Below are 20492 nucleotides of genomic sequence, written 5' to 3' on the forward strand. Positions count from 1 at the left end.
AAATAAGATACTTTTCACTTCATTGGCCAGGTGGTGTTGGAGAAGATATTTGTAAAATAATACGACGGACGAGTGACAGACATACAAAGATCGCTTTATAACTACCTAAAACACAAATAAATTTATCAAAGATGTGTAAAATTCAAAAAGGGGAAATGCAGTAAAAGCTGAGCAATTTGGGTGTTCATACATATTTCAAATAGCACTAAAAATCCGATCAATTGATAGGCAAGGAAAATGTCGAACTGCAGATACATGTATTTACGCCAAGTTCATAGATTCAGATGTATGTACTTTGTTCTAAAATACTGTAAAAAGCAGCTAAATCCATCAAAAGCAAGACTTTTATTATCGACAATGTAATATGTACATAGAATTAAATCAAAGACAATCTAGACCAATGCCTGAAGACATCTGAACAAGAGAGCAGTCTGAAAGACGGCTGTATATCCCCAAACACTGTGTTTTACAGTGAATTAGAAATAAACGGAGTAAGCTTAAGTAATAGTTCTGTATTTCCTTTCATTCATTGCCATCTATCAACATAAATCCAAAATGTATTGTTGAACAATAGGGTTAGTATAGCAGGGAAAAAGACTGAAGGAAATTACCTGTTTTATGATACGTAGTTTAATTGCTAAAAAATCCGAACCGGTTTCACCATTATTACGGATCATTAGCAAAATTATAAACTGACCGAACTAGTATTCAATTTATGCACAGTTACCAGTATTGTACAGGCAAAAATGAATAGAATAACATAAAAATGGGAGATCAATTGAATTAGTGTGTTTGGTTTAAAACCACAAAGTGACACACAATTCATATCACAATTTTCCAGCTGAATGGTTGAGGAACACGCAGGGCCCCCATCTCTGGGCATTATTTCAGACATGGCTGTCACCATCGGCCTTCCTACGCCAGATTGATGGATTTCTCACATGAAATGATTTAGTCCCTTACAGGTTTTAAAAATCCACAGCTGCGATGTGCCGAAGGGAACCATGTTAAGGTTTTAAAGCCATGGCTTTGACAAAGGGTGTGATTGACATGCAGACAGATTCCCATTCTATATCCCCTTCCACTAATATAGCGAGTAGAGCGATATCAACGAAATACAAAGTTCCAGCAATAATTAAATGGGAACTACAGCTTTATCAAATAAAGAGCTTGTTAGTAAAATACATTTTTTACCTATCTGGGTTGGATTTCTTCAAAATCTAAAAAAAAAACTTGGAAATTAAAAGAAATCTTAAGCAACCATACATTTCAAAACATACACTCTTCATATCAGTTTTACTTTAATGTGTTAAAATCTGTATTGATCTTGCAATCATGTCCAACAAACTACAGACAAAAATAAAACAAGAAAATGTCAAAATGAGAGTTGTTACTTTGTTAGCAAAGCCCTGAGTAAAGCTACACATTACTAAGATTCTGATCGGAAATGGTACTCGTAGTATTACCTTTGTGCTATCTGATAACTATAGCAAAAGTTACAAAACTGATTTCATTTGTCTCCGTTAGATAAGTAATTTATTCGACAGGCAAATAAAATAGGAACTTGGACGAGTTTGGAATGAATTTCCACATGATTTAGGAGCATCAAATGATACCACACTGCTCACATAGGAGAGAAATAGTAATTGTATTAAAGTAGTGGACCCGTAATGACACTTTGTAATTTCCATGTGATTTCACACTCTCGTAAGACCATTCGGCATTCATCGGACGTAAATATAACTCAACGCACACATGGCTTGTCGTAAAAACCAGAGAATACGTAATTTGCTAATTGTCATTAAGGGTACACTATCATAATCTTTAAATTACACCAAAACATACTTTAGTAGTAAATATTTATCCGTTTTATTTCAGCCTTTCACCAAAAATTTCGAATTAATCAAAATCATAACTGCTGCCTTGAATCTGTCACCGACGCGCTTGCTGTCCCCGACACCGAGGTAACCACATTTCCTAAAACACCCCTGTTATTAACAATGTAAGAGTCCGAGTCAGACTTCACAAGTCCAACTTTTCTCTGAGGAGACTGCAACGCTTTTGAAAGTTTATTCCTCACATCTGGATTCACTCGAGTCAATGTACCTTCAGAAGTGTACTTTCCCGTTAGAAAGTTAACAGATTTGTTAACCGCTCCAGGCATTCTTTTGCCCGGCGGCAAAGTCGCTATGTAAGCCCCGAATTTTTGGTTTCGTTCATTTATGTCCACTGTAGATGTCCGAGAGTCAAAAGACTTCGAAGTGTTCAGTACTTTCTGTTTTGTGTTTTGTGAAACAGTTTTTGTCTGACAAGGAATATCACTTTTAGTAGAAATAGGAACTGTCTGTTTTTTAGTTTGTTTGGCGGAACCATTTATCTTTGCTGCCTCATTACTTGCTTGGTGTTTTAATGATTTAATATAAGCTTGTTGAAATGACGGTTCAGTTGCTAAAGCATTTAGTGCATGTGCTGAAGGTCTGATATTTGTAACTGACACAGTTTCAACATTTAAATTAGAGGGAAAAGACGTGGTGGCTTTACTAATTGAATAATCACGGACTTCAGTTACCAAATCACTTTGCACAACAGATCTATTTGTTGCTGGTGTCAAATGACTTACTGTAACATTTGGGTACACAGAGTTCGAAGTTCGCGTTTCAGAAAAACTACTTTGGGTTGCAGTTTTCGTGTTATCTGCGGTAATTAAACCCGTCTGTCTGTTAACATTAGATAATTGTGCAGTCTGAAACATCCTTTGAAGCACAAGAGATGATTGCTCGGAATTATCAATAAATATTTTAACTGGTTTATAACTATCACCATCATGGTAGTACAATGTATGTGACTGCCCCTTTTTCAACAAGTCATCAGGCGCTGTACCCTGACTTAACTGTAGTCCTGCACTTGATGGCTTCACCAATTTTTCTTCGTCCTGAATTCCCTGAGGTCTTGGTTCAATTGCTGATTCTTTTCCATCAGAAACCTCTGAACTTTTTTCTGAGCTTCCAATATTTTTACCATTAGAAATAACCTGCTTTTCCACATCAACTGGTTTTTCAGAATTCATATGCCCCTTGTCTTTAACACTTGACTTGAGAACATTCTCTTCGACTTGTTTCCCAATATTACCATTTTCTACTTCATTCAAATCTTCACTATAGCCCCTTTTATCTTCAGTGGTTTTAACTTCCACAGATTTCCCTGCATCAACATGGAAATTTACAGTCTTTTCTTTCCATTCACAGTCAGTTTGTTTGCTTACATTTATAGATTCATTTCTGGTAACTGTTTCACAATTTTTAATATTATTCACACTTTCATCACCTGACGCATGCTCGTCTATCACCAAACCAGTATCTTCATCATCTTCATCTGTGTCCATTGACACTTTTGAATTTTTCTCCGTCATCTTTAATTCTAAAGTTTTATTAACTGTATCATCATTATCACCAGCTGCAGTTGTATTTTCTGCATCGGATACATCTGCATCAGTTCCTGTTTCAATACGATTTACTGTCCTACTTACTGATGTATTCCCAGTGAAATCCACTTCCATAGAATCTTCTGAATTTTCCAACTGCCTGCCATCTGTCTCTCTGACTGGATTTATATTTAACGCTGGAGATAAAATTGCTTCAAATCCCTGTGATCCATGTAATGAAGAGCTGGATGCAGATTCCTGTGATATTTGTGAAACAAGTTCTTTAGAATTAGATGGTTCAAGCCTGTCATCTTTAATAACAGAATCTGATATTTCTTCATCATTTATGCCGTCACTTCTTTTGTTAATGCATTCCTCATCAGACTCTTGTGTATCTTTTGACATAGTTTCTGCATGCCCTAACATGCAAGATTTATCTCCTTCATATGCACTAGTTAATGTAAAAGATTTTGACCCATCACTTGATATATTTTCAGAACAAGTTTCTTTTTTCTCACAGGGTGATCCCACAGTGTTTTCTGTATTGTCTTTGTCACCTTTTAGATGACTGCGATACACAACAATTTCTTCCAAATCACTTTCATTACTGTGGTCTGCATCAGGACTTTGTGAAGTGCACTGAAATTGGACAGCAGTAACTGGCGACTCAATGTTTTCCTTTGTGACAATTTCAGCTCTGTTTTCACAATCATCATCCATTGTAACTTCTTCAGTTTGTGCAACATTGCTTTCATTTTCTGACACAACCATTTCAGAATACTCATCTTTATCTGTCAACATTGGTGTTTCATCTTGTAAACCTTTTTCAGTTTTTTCACCTTCAACACCATCTGTTTCAAGATCCTGATGCATTCTCTCCATGTCATTTTCTTTAGAATTGTCAAAATTGTTCCTTTTATTATCACTGGGACTTTCAGCTGCATACATTTGAGGAGCATCAGGTGTCAACCTTGTGTTATCACTTTTCTGAACACTAAGCTGTTGCTTCACTTTTTCAACCAATTGTTTTGTTTGCTCTGGTTTCAGATTTAAAATAAAGTTGCTCAAAGCCTCAGATGAAGATTTTGTCCGAACTGTTTCAACATCTACAATTTCTTCACGTTCATCTTTGTTTCTCATTTCAACATCTTCAGCATCAGTGGCTTCAACTTTTATGTATGTTTCAACCTGTCTGTGATCTGCTTCTGATGCTTTACCATTTGCTTTCATTGAATAACTTTTGTCTGCAAACATACTTCTTTCAAGAGCAGCCACCACTGACGCATGCTTTTCTTTCACCATACTTTTTTGCGGATGTTTCTCTTTGTGGTTCTTAAGCTCCTTTTTAGTTTTTCTCCTGCCAGGTTTTCCCCTTATAGACATTTCAACAGGAAGTTGCGGGGATTCCATACTATGCCTCATGCTAAGGTCTATAGGGGAGGAAACTGAGGACTGCCGTGACAACGGTTCTTTCTTAAAGTCATCAGATAAAGAATGTGACCCAGTTTCAAACTCCTGATATATCAAAGGGATGTCTCCACTTATTGACAGTCTGCCCACTTTCATATCTTTATTGACTATCTGAGCACTTTTGCTGGGTATTTTTGAAATGGGTACCTGCAAATAAAGAAAAGTTGCAAAAATCCTTTTTCAAGAATCCTTTAAACAAAGTAACATAATCATGAATGTATACAATAATTACTTCAACATTACTTTTCACCAGCATTTTCACACTAAACACAACATCCCCTTTTTGGACCCGAGGTCGAGGGCAAAGGACATACCAGCTGTCCTTCAGAGAAGGCTACAGGCTTTCAGTACTGAGCTATGTACATTCACAGACCATTTAATTAATATGCAATTCAACAAAATGTATTCTAAGAAAGCAGTCAACTTCAGCCGAGAATAATGTGAAATACTAGTTCTTTAATTTGGAGGCATGGAATTTCATGCCTTGGGCCAAACTTGCTCTTTTTCAACAGGTAATACGAACTTGGGGATATGATCTGGTGAAGATAAAATTAACAGGAACTTCACTTTTTAGTGGGATTTAGTGTCATGCATTGACACAACCATAAAAATCATGAAAATTAGTCCTCCACATATATTAATGACTTCATAGTATATAACTAGAAATGAGTGGTAACCATAGGGAGGAAGAATTTTCAACAGACAGTATCTGCTCATTCAATAAAGTTTTCCTGTGAATTCATATTACATTATTCTTAATTCTTTCCAAACAGCTGAAAATTAAACAAAGAGAGTTAGGAAAACTTACCTTTTTTGATGGTAAATATGAATCCTCATATTTGTTGCCAATGTCAAGAGCTTTGTTCAGACATGCTACTATGTCTTCATAGCTGGCTGCCTGGGCTGTCATCATCGGTGTCACACCTAAACAGAAACAGGAAAAAATAGAGAAAAATTGTCGCAGGAAATGACGAAGTGTACCAGTATGTCCTTTGTAAACAAACAAACTTTTAATAAGCAAATTAGTGTTATATATTGTATCTGATAATACAGTACGATTGCAGGGTGTATGATTACTGAACATGTCCTTGTATTTGTTTACTTTCCTCCTTTATATTTGTTTACATTAAACACCTCTTATTGTACTGTTTTCTAATAGTAGCACAGAGATATACCAGCAGTCTATCAACCAAAGTGCTCTTGAAATTTATTTTCAGGACATGTATATGCAAAAAAAAAAACAGACACATTTTCCCAGTTCATATAAAATTAAAACATATGCCACATCCTGGGAGTAAGTCACAGTGTTGCACACATTACATTACATGTATTTGATCCTGTGTTCCATTTTTTCCATATTTCATGACAACACCAAGAGAAAAACAAATATTCACAATCACAAATACAGTTGAAACTCGATATCTTGGACTCGCTTATTTCAAACTTACGGCTATCTCAAAGATATTTTCAAGTCCTGTCCGGAAAACACATGCACAAAATATCACAATTGGAAGAACAAGAGCTGTCCGTAAGACAGCCAAGCTCGACTATTCGAAATATTGTCCCAGAAGCAGGAAAATATTACCCAAAAAGGTTAAATATCAAAAGAGTTTAAGTTCAAAAGGGGGAATAATTTGACCAAAATACATATCAGTTATGGGACTTGCTGCTATCAACTAGTTTTATAACCCCGAAGGCACATGTGAAGTTTCAATTCAATATCTGCATTAGTTTTGGAGATAGAAACTTGCATGTAAAACTTTAACCAGAATTTTCAAAGTCCAAAAGGGGGCATAATTTGCTCAAAATACATGCCAGAGTTATGGGACTTGACCCAGCGAGGTAAGTAATTGATCTAGAAAAAGAAAAAATAAGTTTCAAATCTATATGCCTTTTAGTAATAGCTGTATGTACTTGCACGCAAAACTTTAACCAGAATTTTCTAAGTCCAAAAGGGGACATAATTTGGCCAAAATGAAGGTCAGAGTTATGGGACTTGCTGCTATCAACTAGTTTTATAACCCCGAAGACACATGTGGAGTTTCAAATCAATATCTGCATTAGTTTTGGAGATAATAACTTGCATGTAAAACTTTAACCAAAATTTTCTAAGTCTAAAAGGGGGCATAATTTGCTCAAAAAACATGTCAGAGTTATGGGACTTGACCCAGTGAGGTTGGTAATTGATCTAGAAAAAGAAAAAATAAGTTTCAAATCTATATGCCTTTTAGAAATAGCTGTATGTACTTGCACGCAAAACTTTAACCAGAATTTCTTAGTCCAAAAGGGGGCATAATTTGGCCAAAATGAAGGTCAGAGTTATGGGACTTGCTGCTATCAACTAGATTTATAACCCCGAAGACACATGTGAAGTTTCAAATCAATATCTGCATTAGTTTTGGAGATAGTAACTTGCATGTAAAACTTCAACCAAAATTTTCTAAGTCTAAAAGGGGCATAATTTGCTCAAAATACATGTCAGAGTTATGGGTCTTGACCCAGTGAGGTTGGTAATTGATCTAGAAAAAGAAAAAATAAGTTTCAAATCTATATGCCTTTTAGAAATAGCTGTATGTACTTGCACGCAAAACTTTAACCAGAATTTTCTAAGTCCAAAAGGGGCATAATTTGGCCAAAATGAAAGTCAGAGTTATGGGACTTGCTGCTATCAACTAGTTTTATAACCCCGAAGACACATGTGAAGTTTCAAATCAATATCTGCATTAGTTTTGGAGATAGTAACTTGCATGTAAAACTTTAACCAAAATTTTCCAAGTCCAAAAGGAGGCATAATTCGCTAAAAATACATGTCAGAGTTATGGGACCTGACCCAGAGAGGTTGGTAATTGACCTAGAAAAAGAAAAAATAAGTTTCAAAGCTATATGCCTTTAATTGATGGCTGTATGTACTTGCATGCAAAAACTTAACCAAGGTGTGACGCCGACGCCGATGCCGACGCCAGGTGGGTATTCAGAATTAGTCGTAGCACTACATATCCAATATGAGCAAAAATGCTTGATCCGTTGCAATTCGAGATACCGAGTTTCAACTGTACATTCATTCCAGTTACATCAAATTCTTTCTAATTTAACTTCTCAAAAGCAATAACCACAGATTTTAGTCTTTACAGTTATGTTTGCTCTAGTCAGGTTGCAATGTGCTTTAATTTATTTATTTATTTTGTTGGGTTTAACGTTGCATCGACACAATTATAGGTCATATGGCGGCTTTCCAGCTTTGACGGTGGAGGAAGATCCCAGGTACCCCTCCGTGCATTATTTCATCATGAGCGGGCCCCTGGGTAAAACCACTGACCTTCCGTAAGCCAGCTGGATGGCTTCCTCATAGAGAATTCAACATCCCGAGTGAGGCTCGAACCCACATTGATGAGGGGCAAGTGAACTGAACCACCTCTATTAAGCAGTCACTTGAACTAAGCAGCCAGTCATCTTACTTTCCAAATTGACATTTTGCTCTAATTTCAACCTGTCTTAAGCAGTTAAAAGCAGCCAAACTGAGTTGTTTAACTACATCTTGAATTATTATCATATGCATGTATATTTTGCATTCCTATAGATCTATATGAATTCTTACTAGCATAGTTCTGAAGATCAGGTGTAGCTCCCTGGTCCAATAAATACTGCACCATGCCACCTCTATTATACTCTACTGCATAAAATAGCACACTTCTACCAGCTTTTCCATCCTGGGGAATTGAATATATATACATGTATATGTAAGCATAGGAAACAGAAATCAATACAATTGCATCCTACCTGTCGTGTGTTACAAAGGTGGTTCTATTGTAAAATTCTGATACAAGCAAAACTGTATAATCTTCACTATTAAATACTTACTGGTATTTCATTTTATTATCAGCTTGTTAAAAGTTAATTTTTTACCATAAGTAAGCTGACAAAAACATATGAAGCAGTTTTGAAAGTATAAATCAAACGCATATGAATAAGTCCTAAACGTGTTTGTTGTGCAAAAAGGTATGATATTGTGTCTGAAACAGTTTCCATTTTCCAATCAACTGTATAATTGCAAGGGAAGTAAACTAATAGATATTTATCTGGTCTAACGCAAGAGTTGTCATTCTTTGTCGATCACAACTTAAAATTAAATATTAAAACTTCTGTTATTGATATAAACAAAACTATCATAAATTTCACAAATTGTAAAATCATTTTTGGTTATTTCAAGGTCTTAGAAATCAATGTCTAGCCTTTATTTAAGGTATTTCAATCTTTTAACATTTTAGGGTTTATCTCTAGTACATGTATATGTGTAGCAACCTTTATAAACATCGTCAGCTTTAACTTAGAAAGAGTAGAACAGACTATAAAAGTGCAAAGGTCACAATGTAAAACACATATACAGAACCTGGGGTTCTCAATTATGTTCCCTTGTATTCAAGTATTATTATTCAAATTTTCATGTCTCAGATCTTCAGACTGGGTATATAAAAGAAGAAATAAAGTTTCTGGAATATGGTCATGCTATCACGCAACAATAAATTTTAATAAAATATACAATAAATAAATATACAATTAATCAACCGGAGACTTTGATGATGACAGAATATAAGACTGCCCCACTTGCAGTTCAAATTTACCTGTGATGTTGTCATTTTGTAATAATTACAAGAGGTCCATGATGGCCCTAGATCACTCGACAATAATAATTTAGAACAAGGTACAATTCTGCTGAATTATTTAAAATCTTGCCAGAAGTTTCAGCAGAGAAGACTTTCAAAGTTTTCCAAATAGCCAATAGGGAAAATTTAATGGTTTTTTTTAACAAAATAGAACAAATTCTAGGAATTTCGCAGAGGGTCAACCAAGGAACATTGCTGTGAAATTATTTTCAAACTGAGCCAGCAGTTTCAGAGGAGAAGATTTCAAAGTTTCCATACAGGCATATTGAGAAAATCAGCCCCGTCCCCAGGCAGCCATGTTTTTTTAATAAATCAACTGGTTGAAGAGATTTGGTACAAAGCCATCCAAGGAATATTACTGTCAAGTTATTTTAAACTGAGACTAGTAGTTTGAGAAGAAAGATTTTAAATTTTTTTCATATAGGTATAAAACAAAAACGAGCCCCTTCCCTTGGCAGACACAAAACAGAATAATTGAACCATCCAAGAAACATGGCTGTGAAACTATTTTGAAATCAAAGCGGCAGTTTCAGAGAAAATTTCCAATATTTTCCATAAACCCAAATGGGAAAATTAGTCTCGCCCCCTGGCAGCCATATTTTTCTTAAATGAAACAAAATGATTTGAAGGACTTTGGTAATGGGTCACCAAAAAAGCATTGCTGTAAAATTTTGAAATCAGGCCAGAAGTTTCAGAGCAGAAGATTTTCAAAGTCTTCCATAAAGCCAAATACAGAAATTAGTCTCGCCTCCTGGCAACCATATTTTTTAATGAAATAGAAAGATTTGAAGAAATTAGTAGAGAGTTACCTAAGGAACATTTCTGTGAAATCATTTCAAAATCAGCTCAGCGGTTTCTGAGAAGAATTTTTTTTACAATTTTACAGAATTCTGCATGGACGACCTTCAACTGAAGGAATCTGAAAGGAGACCATTCAAGGAACATTACAGTGAAGTCTGACTGATATTGATGAAGTGGTTTAGGCAGAGATATTCTTTAATGAAATTGTGGAATGGACTGACGATGGACATCAAATGATCTTATTAGCTCAACATAAGCACTTCTTTCTCTGGTGAGCTAAAAATTTAAAACTTGTTTTGAAATATAATATTTAATTAGGTTGATCATCATACTTTTTAAAAGGCAATCATCTCAAAATTTCAAACTGCTTGGTAGAATTAAAGGGGATACTTTTGTATGCTGGCTAAAAATAGCAGTGAGGTTTTTTTCTGGAGAAAGTTTGTCTGTATACAATTTCTGATGCAAATAGAAATAAATTGTACTTGACAATCCTTATCAGCTCCATGTGCTATCAGTGACATCATCATGTCCATATTATCCAGCTCCACACATGAGTGTAATGGGTAATAACCTGTTTGATAAACATCTAACATTACAATGTGACAATAACATGTAACTAATACACATTCAAGCATGAACTGACTTTTCATTTGTAACAAAGAAGGAAAAACAACAGTGATAAAATCTGCGATAAATAACAGATGACAACCAGACTGTTGGGAGAACGGAACAACGTTTATCTTTTACTAATTTTTCCACTCAAAATTGAAGTGTTTGTCACTGGGTACCAAAGATAAATTGCATTAATCATAAAGCTTTATAGGAACAGTCTTTAGTATGAAGTCCTCCATGGTGTATAGGACAGATTGTGTTTGTATACAAATCTGTTGTATTTTCTATTTTTAGAACTGATAAGCCAGTGATCTGGTGGGCACTGGGCAGACACAAAACGTCTATGTTTTTTTGTAAACATTGATGTTTTTCTAATGGCCTAAACTTTCTTCAAACACAAATTATATCAATGATTTTTTTATTAAAGGAAAGGTTATAAAACAAGACATTTGTTAATTACTTTTAATTATTATTTGGAAATAAAATAGATTAATTATGAACGCTTAACATACAGTGTTTTTCTAAAAGTTTTGAACATCACTACGCTGCTATTAAAGTTATATGTCATTTAAAACAGTTATTCATTTAAAAAAGATATTTGAATATGAAAATATAAAAATTGTAAGTATTTCAAAACTTTTTGAATTTTGAAAATCCATAAATGAGCAAAAAAGTTTTCAAAAATTAAATATTCTGATCCCATACACAATGTAAAAATATTGTTTTTGCCCACCACCAGATAAACAGATGTTAATGCGTGATGCCACAGCGATTTTTCTTATTGGTCAAGATGGTATAAAGAAAATTTTCGTTGCCATGGCAACCTGGGTTCAATTCCTGACTCGGAATTTTTTTTCTTGATTTAGCACTTTTAAAGATAAGTTTAGAAACAAAATAGTCTAATATCAACAAACTTCATTTTTAAAGAAAGATAATTTTCAACCAGTATCTCGAGTCATGCCTTCAATGATTGGTACTATATATAAACTATATAATAACTGCTGGAAGAAAAACTTACTCCACCCGGGTAAAATTTCAAGCACTTCATTAACACACTAGCCGAACTGATCTGTCACATGCAAGATTTGGTTCTAGCAAGGCCACTAGCTAGCAAGTATACTGATGGATGAGGATGGAGCCCCTCATCCAATTAGGGGTGAAAATTCACTCAAGTTTTACTATATTTACCTTCATAATCTCTAGTATTGAGGCTGATAGGATATTTTGACTCTCCAAACAAAGTATCCACACATGATGGTTGTTCTTTGTTCACTGATATATGCATACAGGTATAACCATTGCGGTCCTGAAGGTTGGGGTTTGCGCCAGCTGCTAACAGCACAGATACGATCTCTGGCTTGTTCACTAATACAGCCAGGTGAAGCGGGGTCTGAAATAAAACCAGTCCAAAAAATATCTTAATTATATAGTTGGACATACATTCCTGTACTATTCATTTTATCTTTTCAACAACAAAAGCAACTGTAACTCACAAGAGCCAGTGTAACGGCAAAAGCTCCCTACTGGCTAAGAATCAGTCAGCAATTCAATACAAATTAAAGTTCTTAAAAATTATGATTATCTCCCTTTCTCTATCTTAGTTGCAAATGATATGTGAAGCAGAAAGTTCTGTTGCAACCAACATAAATATTTTTACACTTTTTCATCTTAAAGGGAGGTAATTATAGATAAACCTTTTTTTCTATATAGTCATCTGGTGCTATGTCACTGCCCTCAGTCTGTCTTTAAATAAGTCTCTAACAGAGTATATGAAACTGTAAATGGTCATAAAGTGCTACATATTAAAATGTTAAAGTTGTTGGTAATACATTGTATAAAGATTCTATACCTGCAAAAGTTGTTATAAGGTCTACAGTGAAGAAAAGAACCTATCTGAATTACCTGCTGAAGTTTGTTAAACCTGTCTACAGTTTTCCCAGAGATTGCCATGATGTCAATGAACTTCTTTACCAACTCTGTGTTCTCATGTACAACAGCTATATGTATAGGCCTGAAAATCATACAATATGATTTTACTACATGCACAATAAATGCAGTGTTCCAATAAAACCTGTTCGTATGCTGATTATTTAATACAATATATTACATTTAATATTTGAATTGCTGTTGTTTCAAATGTTCAAAAAGTTATCAGCCCTATAACTGTGTGCATATTGCATCGATTCTTTTGAACTATTTCAATACCTAACTTATGTAATTCACACAGAACGACAGTTTTGCACTTTCTGACAGTGACTGTCTTATATCTGCATATTCACACTGGTTACAAATCTTGACTTAAATAAAACCATTAAAATGACGCAACCTACAGCATTTTATAGACTGTACAGTTAGTGCTTTGTTATGATCAAAATGTGAAACTGGCAAGTAAACAAAGTAACAAAAAACAAGAGCTGTCTGATGACAGCACACTCGACTATTCGAAGAATTGATTGAAGAATGGAGTCAAAATATTAACATAGATATTCAGACAAAAGAAAAAAATAGATTAGACAAACAATGTTCCAGTATTTGTTGATTTTGATAAGTTTTGCACTAAATGGCAATGTGTGAACCAATTTCAAAGTCCAAAAAGGGCCATAATTCAGCCAAAATAGTTGTCAGAGTTATGTACTCTTGTCTACAGATGGAAATCATAATGATAAACTAGTGTTCAAAGTTTAAAAGCTATATGTCAAATAGTTTTGACAAAACATGGACTTGTATGAAAACAGAACAGATTTTCAAGTCCAAAAAGGGCCGTAATTCAGCCAAAATAGATGATAGAGTTATGTACTCTTTCCTACAGATATAGACTACTACACTGAATAAGGGATAAAAGTTTCAAAGCCATATGTCAAACACTTTACACAAAATATGAACTGGTACGAAAAACTTAACCAAGATTTCTAAGTAGAAAGGGGCCATAATTCAGCCAAAATCCTTGATGGAGTTATGTACATTTGCCTATAACTGGTCACGGTGATGGTAAACAAGTGTTGAAAGTTTCAAAGCTTTATCTCAAAAGACTGCCAAAATATGAACTGGTACGAAAAACTTAACCAAGATTTCTAAGTCAAAAAGGGCCATAATTCAGCCAAAATTCTTGATGGAGTTATGTGCTCTTGCCTATAACTGGACATGGGGATGGTAAACAAGTGTTGAAAGTTTCAAAGCTTTATCTCAAAAGACTTTGTCAAAATATGAACTGGTACGAAAACCTTAACCATGATTTCTAAGTCAAATGGGGCCATAATTCAGCCAAAATCCTTGATAGAGTTATGTGCTCTTGCCTACAACTGGCCATGGTGATGGTAAACAAGTGTTGAAAGTTTTGAAGGTTTATCTCAAAAGACTTTGTCAAAAAGTGGACTGGTACGAAAAACTTAACCAAGGTGTGACACCGACGCCGACGCTGTGGTGAGTAGGATAGCTCTACTTATTCTTCGAATAGTCAAGCTAAAAACGATCAGTAAATAGTCTTACAGATCACCATCTTCGTCCGGAGTGAGCGCAAACTTGAGGTCCGACAGTACCATCAGACTCGTACGAGGATCAAAATGTACAGGCCGGTACCCTTCACCTGATAAAAAGTCAATTTGAAACATGATTACAATTAAACTTACAAAATATAACTTTTTCTTTCTTTTGGTCTTAGCTTTATAGTTTAACTAGTCTAAACATCCAATCAACAACCACATTATTTTAGATTTTTATAAAATTCTAATCAAAGCATTTTAATCTATATTGATTATTGTATACATGTATTTTACTGTAAGTTATATATAATGTTATTATGATCTTATGCCTGAATAAATTTGAAATGAATTGAAGAGTTTTTTAATTTTTTTTATTCACTTATTGGTTTATTATGCCCGGTTATAATGTACCTATTTAAGTGATCAATTAGTTGGCAAATATGGGAGTGGCTAACGGTTACCTACAGTTTTACTAGTTAAACTGTAAGTAATTTATAAGATCATTTATTGACCTTCTATTGAATAAGTTACTGCTTTCACTTCGCTGCACTCCACTACCGCAAAACTTGATTTCATTAGAAAGTCAATAAATGACCTATAACATGTCATACAGTTTTACCTGTTTAAACTACAAGTATATAATTTTATTAGTGTTCATCCTTACTGTTCTATAGAAATTATAAACGTCGGCGGGAGTGAAACGTCGACGGGAGTGAAGCGACCGAAGACGTTTCTAATTTCTATAGGACAGTTAAAGGTTGTAGATCACTTATTAATCTACTAATGAGTAAGTTATTGCTTTCACTTCTACAAGCTATACGAAGTAGCATTTTTGAAACAGACTTTACATTGTAATTTCAGTTATACTTGTAATGTCTAAATTTAGTACAAAGTGTTTACATAAATATAAATTGCTAATAAACCAGTGATGTGTGCGCAGAAGCCTACTTTTAATAACTCACAAGCAATATTAATCTAAGTACCGTAAAAACGACCCATAGCAAAAATTTTATAACTTGAAGGTCATTTCAAAATTAAATAATAACAAATTTATACTGCAATAGATTTTAAATGTTGATTCTTTATATTTTATATAATTATATAAGTTTTGTTTTCAAACAGAAAGTAGTTTCTAGAAAATTAATAAACTACTTCTACTTCCTATTTCTAGGAACCAAAGATACAGGACAAACATAATTATACATGTCAGAGTAGTGTTATATTCATAATGTTCTTCAATTTACTGACAAGGTGTTAGGCAATTTTCCTGGAATGCTAGATGTAAGCCTGTACACCTAAATTTTGGTCTCAGATTAGAATACCAAATCACTTGAAACCCATTTATTGATTATTTATAGAAACCAAAAAGTGTTATTAATATAGCTGTCTAGGATTCTGTTAACAGTAAATAAAGATACTGTTTTAAATATCTAACAATATAGATGTACACAGTTCATAATAACAAGTGACCTTTTAAGCTTTTAGACCTAGCAGCAAGTGTGTATACACATTTTTATTATCTTGTTGGGGATTGGGAGAGATGATGGTAACAAAGGAAGATCTTATACAGTATGGATATGATGAGTTATAAAACTAAAAAAATATTGTTATCTGGCTTTATGATATTTAAAATTAACTGAGATAAGACATCAACCTGGTACTTCTGTACAGACAGTACTTTGTTAAAACTGTAAAAATCACTAAGTGACTGCAATATATCAACATTTAAACAAAAAGAATGCAGCATAAAAATATTCTGTCAAGAAGTCAGTCTGGGAAGCCAATAATAAATTATTAATACCAATAAAATATAGGAGTATTTGTAAGCATGTCAATATACTTAACAAAGTCTAGTAGCATGCAATGCATCTAGACTGGCTGCTTTCAATATGCCTGTTATGTCATGTTCCTTATATAGCTTGTCTATATTACAGTAGATATAACTCCAAATGGTTGTTTCTATAATGACAATTTCACAGATTTTTTGCTCAAGTTCAGCCATCAGATGAAATGTGCTGTATTAATAAAAAATTTGCAGTATAATTATAATTCATTAAAACTAACCATTCAGCCAAAGAGCTCAGTTACAATGAAACACATGTCCTTACTAATTCTATAGGAAAAGTGTTAACAAATTTCCAAGTGCTGAAATGTCTTCTTTCCAATTTATAAGTTTTTTACAAAATGACAATTAATTCATTTATTTGAAAACTGTAAGTAATTCCTCCCTTACAGCTCGGGTAACCCTTTCTGCTAGAAGCTTATGTAAATTAAACGACTGGACTTAAAAATATTCAAAATATGCACATGGCCATTTCAATCTAATTAAGAATAAGATTCAAAAGATTTTGGCAACTCCATACATCATCTAATTCACTTTAAGATTTAAGCTTTAATAAAGGGTGGACAAGTTGTCAACCGGTATTCAACTCTTACCCAACTGATAATTGCTTTGCAAAATTATAATATAACTGCTAAAATGATAAACTACACAGTGCTGGTTTCTGAATTGTAACTATACCCCTCTTTTCATTACCTGACTGTAATTTTGGTTGTGATAAATTTGAAACTAGACTCATAGTAGAGTCCCCAGCTGTACTTGCTGCTGGATAGTCTTTCGCCATCTGAAGTATATTTTCAATTTGTCTTGTGGAAGTTAAAGTATCTAAGTTTGTACTAAATGTAGAAGAATTTAGATTAAGGTCAGATGTTGTCAATGAACCATCATTCATGCCAATCAATCGCCGTTTTTTTAACGGAAGATTTGTGTCAGTACTTCCTGCTTTCCACTGACTGGAAGGAAGTGACTCGCACTCCATTTTTTCATGCTCATCTCTTGGAGCTGTTACACATGCTGAAGCTGTTTCAGAATTTCCTGTCACCTTTTTCTGCGTATTCTCTGTTTGTGGAATTTCAGCTTTAAGTTTGTTATTTGAAACAACTTGTCTCAATGCTTTTGCTACGTTTTTGTTTACTGTAAGGTTTTGCTTCAACACTGTCAAAGGAACATTCTGGGAGTCAGGTTTATCATTTGTCACATATTTAGCTGTTAAACCTGGTTTAACTGCAGATACATTTTTGTTTTGTGCCAAAACTGCATGGGCTTGAGGATGAAAAACTGGTTGAACATTTCTGTTTTTCAGTGCAAGATTCAACTGACTTTGTAACTGTGCTAAAATCATACTGTTTTTTAAGTTTGTTGCATTTTCTGATAATGTTGCTGAGCCTGTGCCACCACGCCCACCTCTTTGCACGAGATATGTCGGCTGTGACGTCGTGGGAATTCCACTCGTTGATGGTTGCAATGTAAACTGGGTCACCGTTGTAGAGGGCGTAACTAGGTCATTTTTCCCTCCGCTTTCTGAATTTTCGTTTTCTTCTGATGATTTTGGAGGGAAAAACATTAACGATGACAGAACACTCGCAGCCTCAAGTCTGTCCTGTTTTTCTTTTTCGTTCATGACCTCTACCGTTTTTGGTTTTTCCTCAGGCTCAGCTCGACCGTGTCGTTTTCCTGCATTGCTTTTTCTTCGTTTTGTCTTCTTTTTGTCCATCTTCTTTTGGTTCTTTTGATTCATTATTATACACTCATATAGTTGGTCCTTGAAAGCACTACATGTATATCAAGAAATCCTAAAACCAAAAAGATATTCCTGTCCAAAAATCCCATATTTCGTGTTTCCACGCAGCAACAAAATGGCATTCAGGACTTTCCAGTAGGCATGTGACTAAAATAGCCAATCAAAACTTCCGAAACTTGCCACGGGTTTTCCCGCTGAGGTTAATGGATCAGGTGTATCTATTTATAGTTATGCATTTTGAAATTCCAATCATAATGGAAAATACCATGTTATAGTCTGTTTCATAAAGTCTCGTTGTATCGTTGTAAATAAACGCCGCTTTACTGGTTATTTAAATAATCAATGAAGTTGTGTGTTGTGCCATACTTTAGATAAATGTCATGGCCATTCGTATTCAATTAAAAAATATTCATTTCCCTTTTATTTGGCCCAATTCTCTTTTCATCTATACGTACGAGACTTGGCTAGTACAAAAAGAGTAAGACAATATCGGCAGTTATTCGCGGGTTATATGAGTCATCGATACATAGCAAACTTTAAAAAAAAAAAAAAAGTGTCCATTGATGACTGCCAGTTAAATAGTTTGTGGATGGAAAGCATGTATTTGCACGAGTTAACTTTCCTACTGTAGAGCACAAATTTGCGTTGAAAGATATTATATGTGAAAAATAGACATTGCAGGATAAAAATAAATCCAGCACCCAATTCTATGTATTCTTTAATAAGTGTATGTATAGTAATTGCGTGCTGGATATATCGCAATGTCGTTGGGTGTTTTTTTTTATCATTGACCAAACAAATGCGTGGACTGAATGACTTGACTTTTCCTCACTATGTTTTTGAAACATTAAGCATGGTGTGTTCATGAATTGAAAATACCCGCGCTCGTTCGAATCCTGACACCGCTCGAGGTGTTACCGCACGACCGCGGGTATTTTCAATTCATGAGCGAAGTGACTTGTAAACACAACGTCATATTAATCCGTAATTTTAATCAATTTGTTTATTAATAAGTCTTTCCTTCCACCAGTCAGAAAAAAAAGTGATTGTCACGGGAATTTCTTTAAGTTCAGCAGGTAAATTGTAAAAGATCTAGGCCTACGTAAAATGATATTAAAAAATATGAAAGTTCTAACTGATAACCAAATGTAAATACATTTGTGTTAGCCGATTATTTTTCTCTAAAAGCAAACGATGCACCAGTATAAGAATTATGGTCTCTGTCCCCGCTTTCCCTTGCTTCAATATATTTCACATTCGGAAGTTCACATTCATATGAAGTGATGTAACAAATACCGAAAATGGTATCGTCTGTTTATCTGTTTAATAGAAGGAAAAGTCCGCACATTTGTTTCGTTTTCATGATAAAGTTAGTTTCGGGCTCTGCATTTACGGTTTCGTAGTCGTCGTCGTCGTCGTCATCATCATCATCATCATCATCATTATAATAATTATCTTCTTCTTCTCCGCCTCCTGATTATTATTATTATTATTATTTGATGCTAGATCTACATTGTATTTTGTAACAGTATAATAGATACATGTGTAAAGCTTTGCACACGATGACAAATGTTTGTAAGCCTAAGGCGGGGTATATGTATGCTATGTGTACTTTTCCGATGAAAACATGACGATCGCAACTCATAGGTCAATGTATATATATTATATATAGTTCTAAATTTGGTTAATTATAGGGTATAATTTAATTCGGAAAGACAACAGTTGGGTCCGAAGTCAATTGTCGGGCCACAAAATGGAAAAGTGGGTCTGTTTTTTTACCACTTCACAAATGGTCTAGGGGGTTTACCGCTATGCAATGAGCCTAATTTGTTAGGAACCGATAAGGAATCCTGTTAGGGACATCGCGTTCTCGCCCCTCGTCTTTCACAGATGCTCTAGAAAAAACCCGCGAGATTTGCCCGTATTATCGCATCTTTGGTTGTCTTTTTTTTTTTTTTCAAAATGAATGGCTATATACTACTAAATTTCTATTGGAAAATCGTAAAAACAAGAAAGAACCCAGGAGATTCAACTTTTTGTTTCGCGAACTCTTATTTCACAAACGTCGGTGGTGTATGGTGGCCGATAGCGTCCATTTAATTACCGTCAGTTTATAAAATGTCGCGGGCAACTTTCAAATCCGCGAGATTTTATGTTGAAACTGTATAAAATATCGCGGACAAGAAAGACACTCGTGTTTTTCTGTCACTCTACTGTCCTAAAAAGTCGCGAATTACGGACGAAACCGCGACATTTTCTGTCTACATAGTAGAACAAGCCACACAAACATATTCTTATTTTAGGTAGGCGACTGCGGCCATTTTAATCCACGATATTTTTGTTTTCTTGCGTACCTTATAAAACGTCGAGTTTTAACATCTAAGTCTCGAGTTTTTATGCAGAGAAACGTCTCCAATAAAAAGTTGCGGCTTCTTTAATAAAAAGCCGTTGATTTCTTACCCGCGAC

At 34.6% G+C, this 20492-nt stretch overlaps 1 protein-coding gene across 1 annotated transcript; it reads right to left on the reverse strand.

Moving 5' to 3' along the window:
* Positions 1 to 332: 332 nt before the first annotated feature.
* On the reverse strand, positions 333 to 18171 carry LOC123559508 (serine-rich adhesin for platelets-like). Its single transcript, XM_045351391.2, has 8 exons — positions 16981 to 18171; positions 14452 to 14548; positions 12868 to 12976; positions 12154 to 12355; positions 10836 to 10924; positions 8487 to 8598; positions 5700 to 5815; positions 333 to 5038 (listed from the first exon to the last, which is right to left on the reverse strand). Exons 1-8 carry the CDS (start codon positions 18020 to 18022, stop codon positions 1910 to 1912), a joined length of 4896 nt encoding a protein of 1631 aa, XP_045207326.2. The 5' UTR covers positions 18023 to 18171; the 3' UTR covers positions 333 to 1909.
* Between the last annotated feature and the right edge of the window lie 2321 nt (positions 18172 to 20492).

This window comes from Mercenaria mercenaria, chromosome 10, assembly GCF_021730395.1.
Source record: "Mercenaria mercenaria strain notata chromosome 10, MADL_Memer_1, whole genome shotgun sequence".
NCBI classification, from domain to species: Eukaryota; Metazoa; Mollusca; class Bivalvia; order Venerida; family Veneridae; genus Mercenaria; species Mercenaria mercenaria.

Bases quoted from the DNA above. Each gene is read 5' to 3' on its own strand.
- LOC123559508 (XM_045351391.2), bottom strand. From the start codon at position 18,022: ATGAATCAAAAGAACCAAAAGAAGATGGACAAAAAGAAGACAAAACGA. The intron at 12,977-14,451 runs GTAAGACTATTT...TATGATTTTCAG, and splicing joins CCGGACGAAGATGGTGATCT to GCCTATACATATAGCTGTTG. The intron at 5,816-8,486 runs GTAAGAATTCAT...GTTTCTGTTTAG, and splicing joins TGATCTTCAGAACTATGCTA to GTGTGACACCGATGATGACA.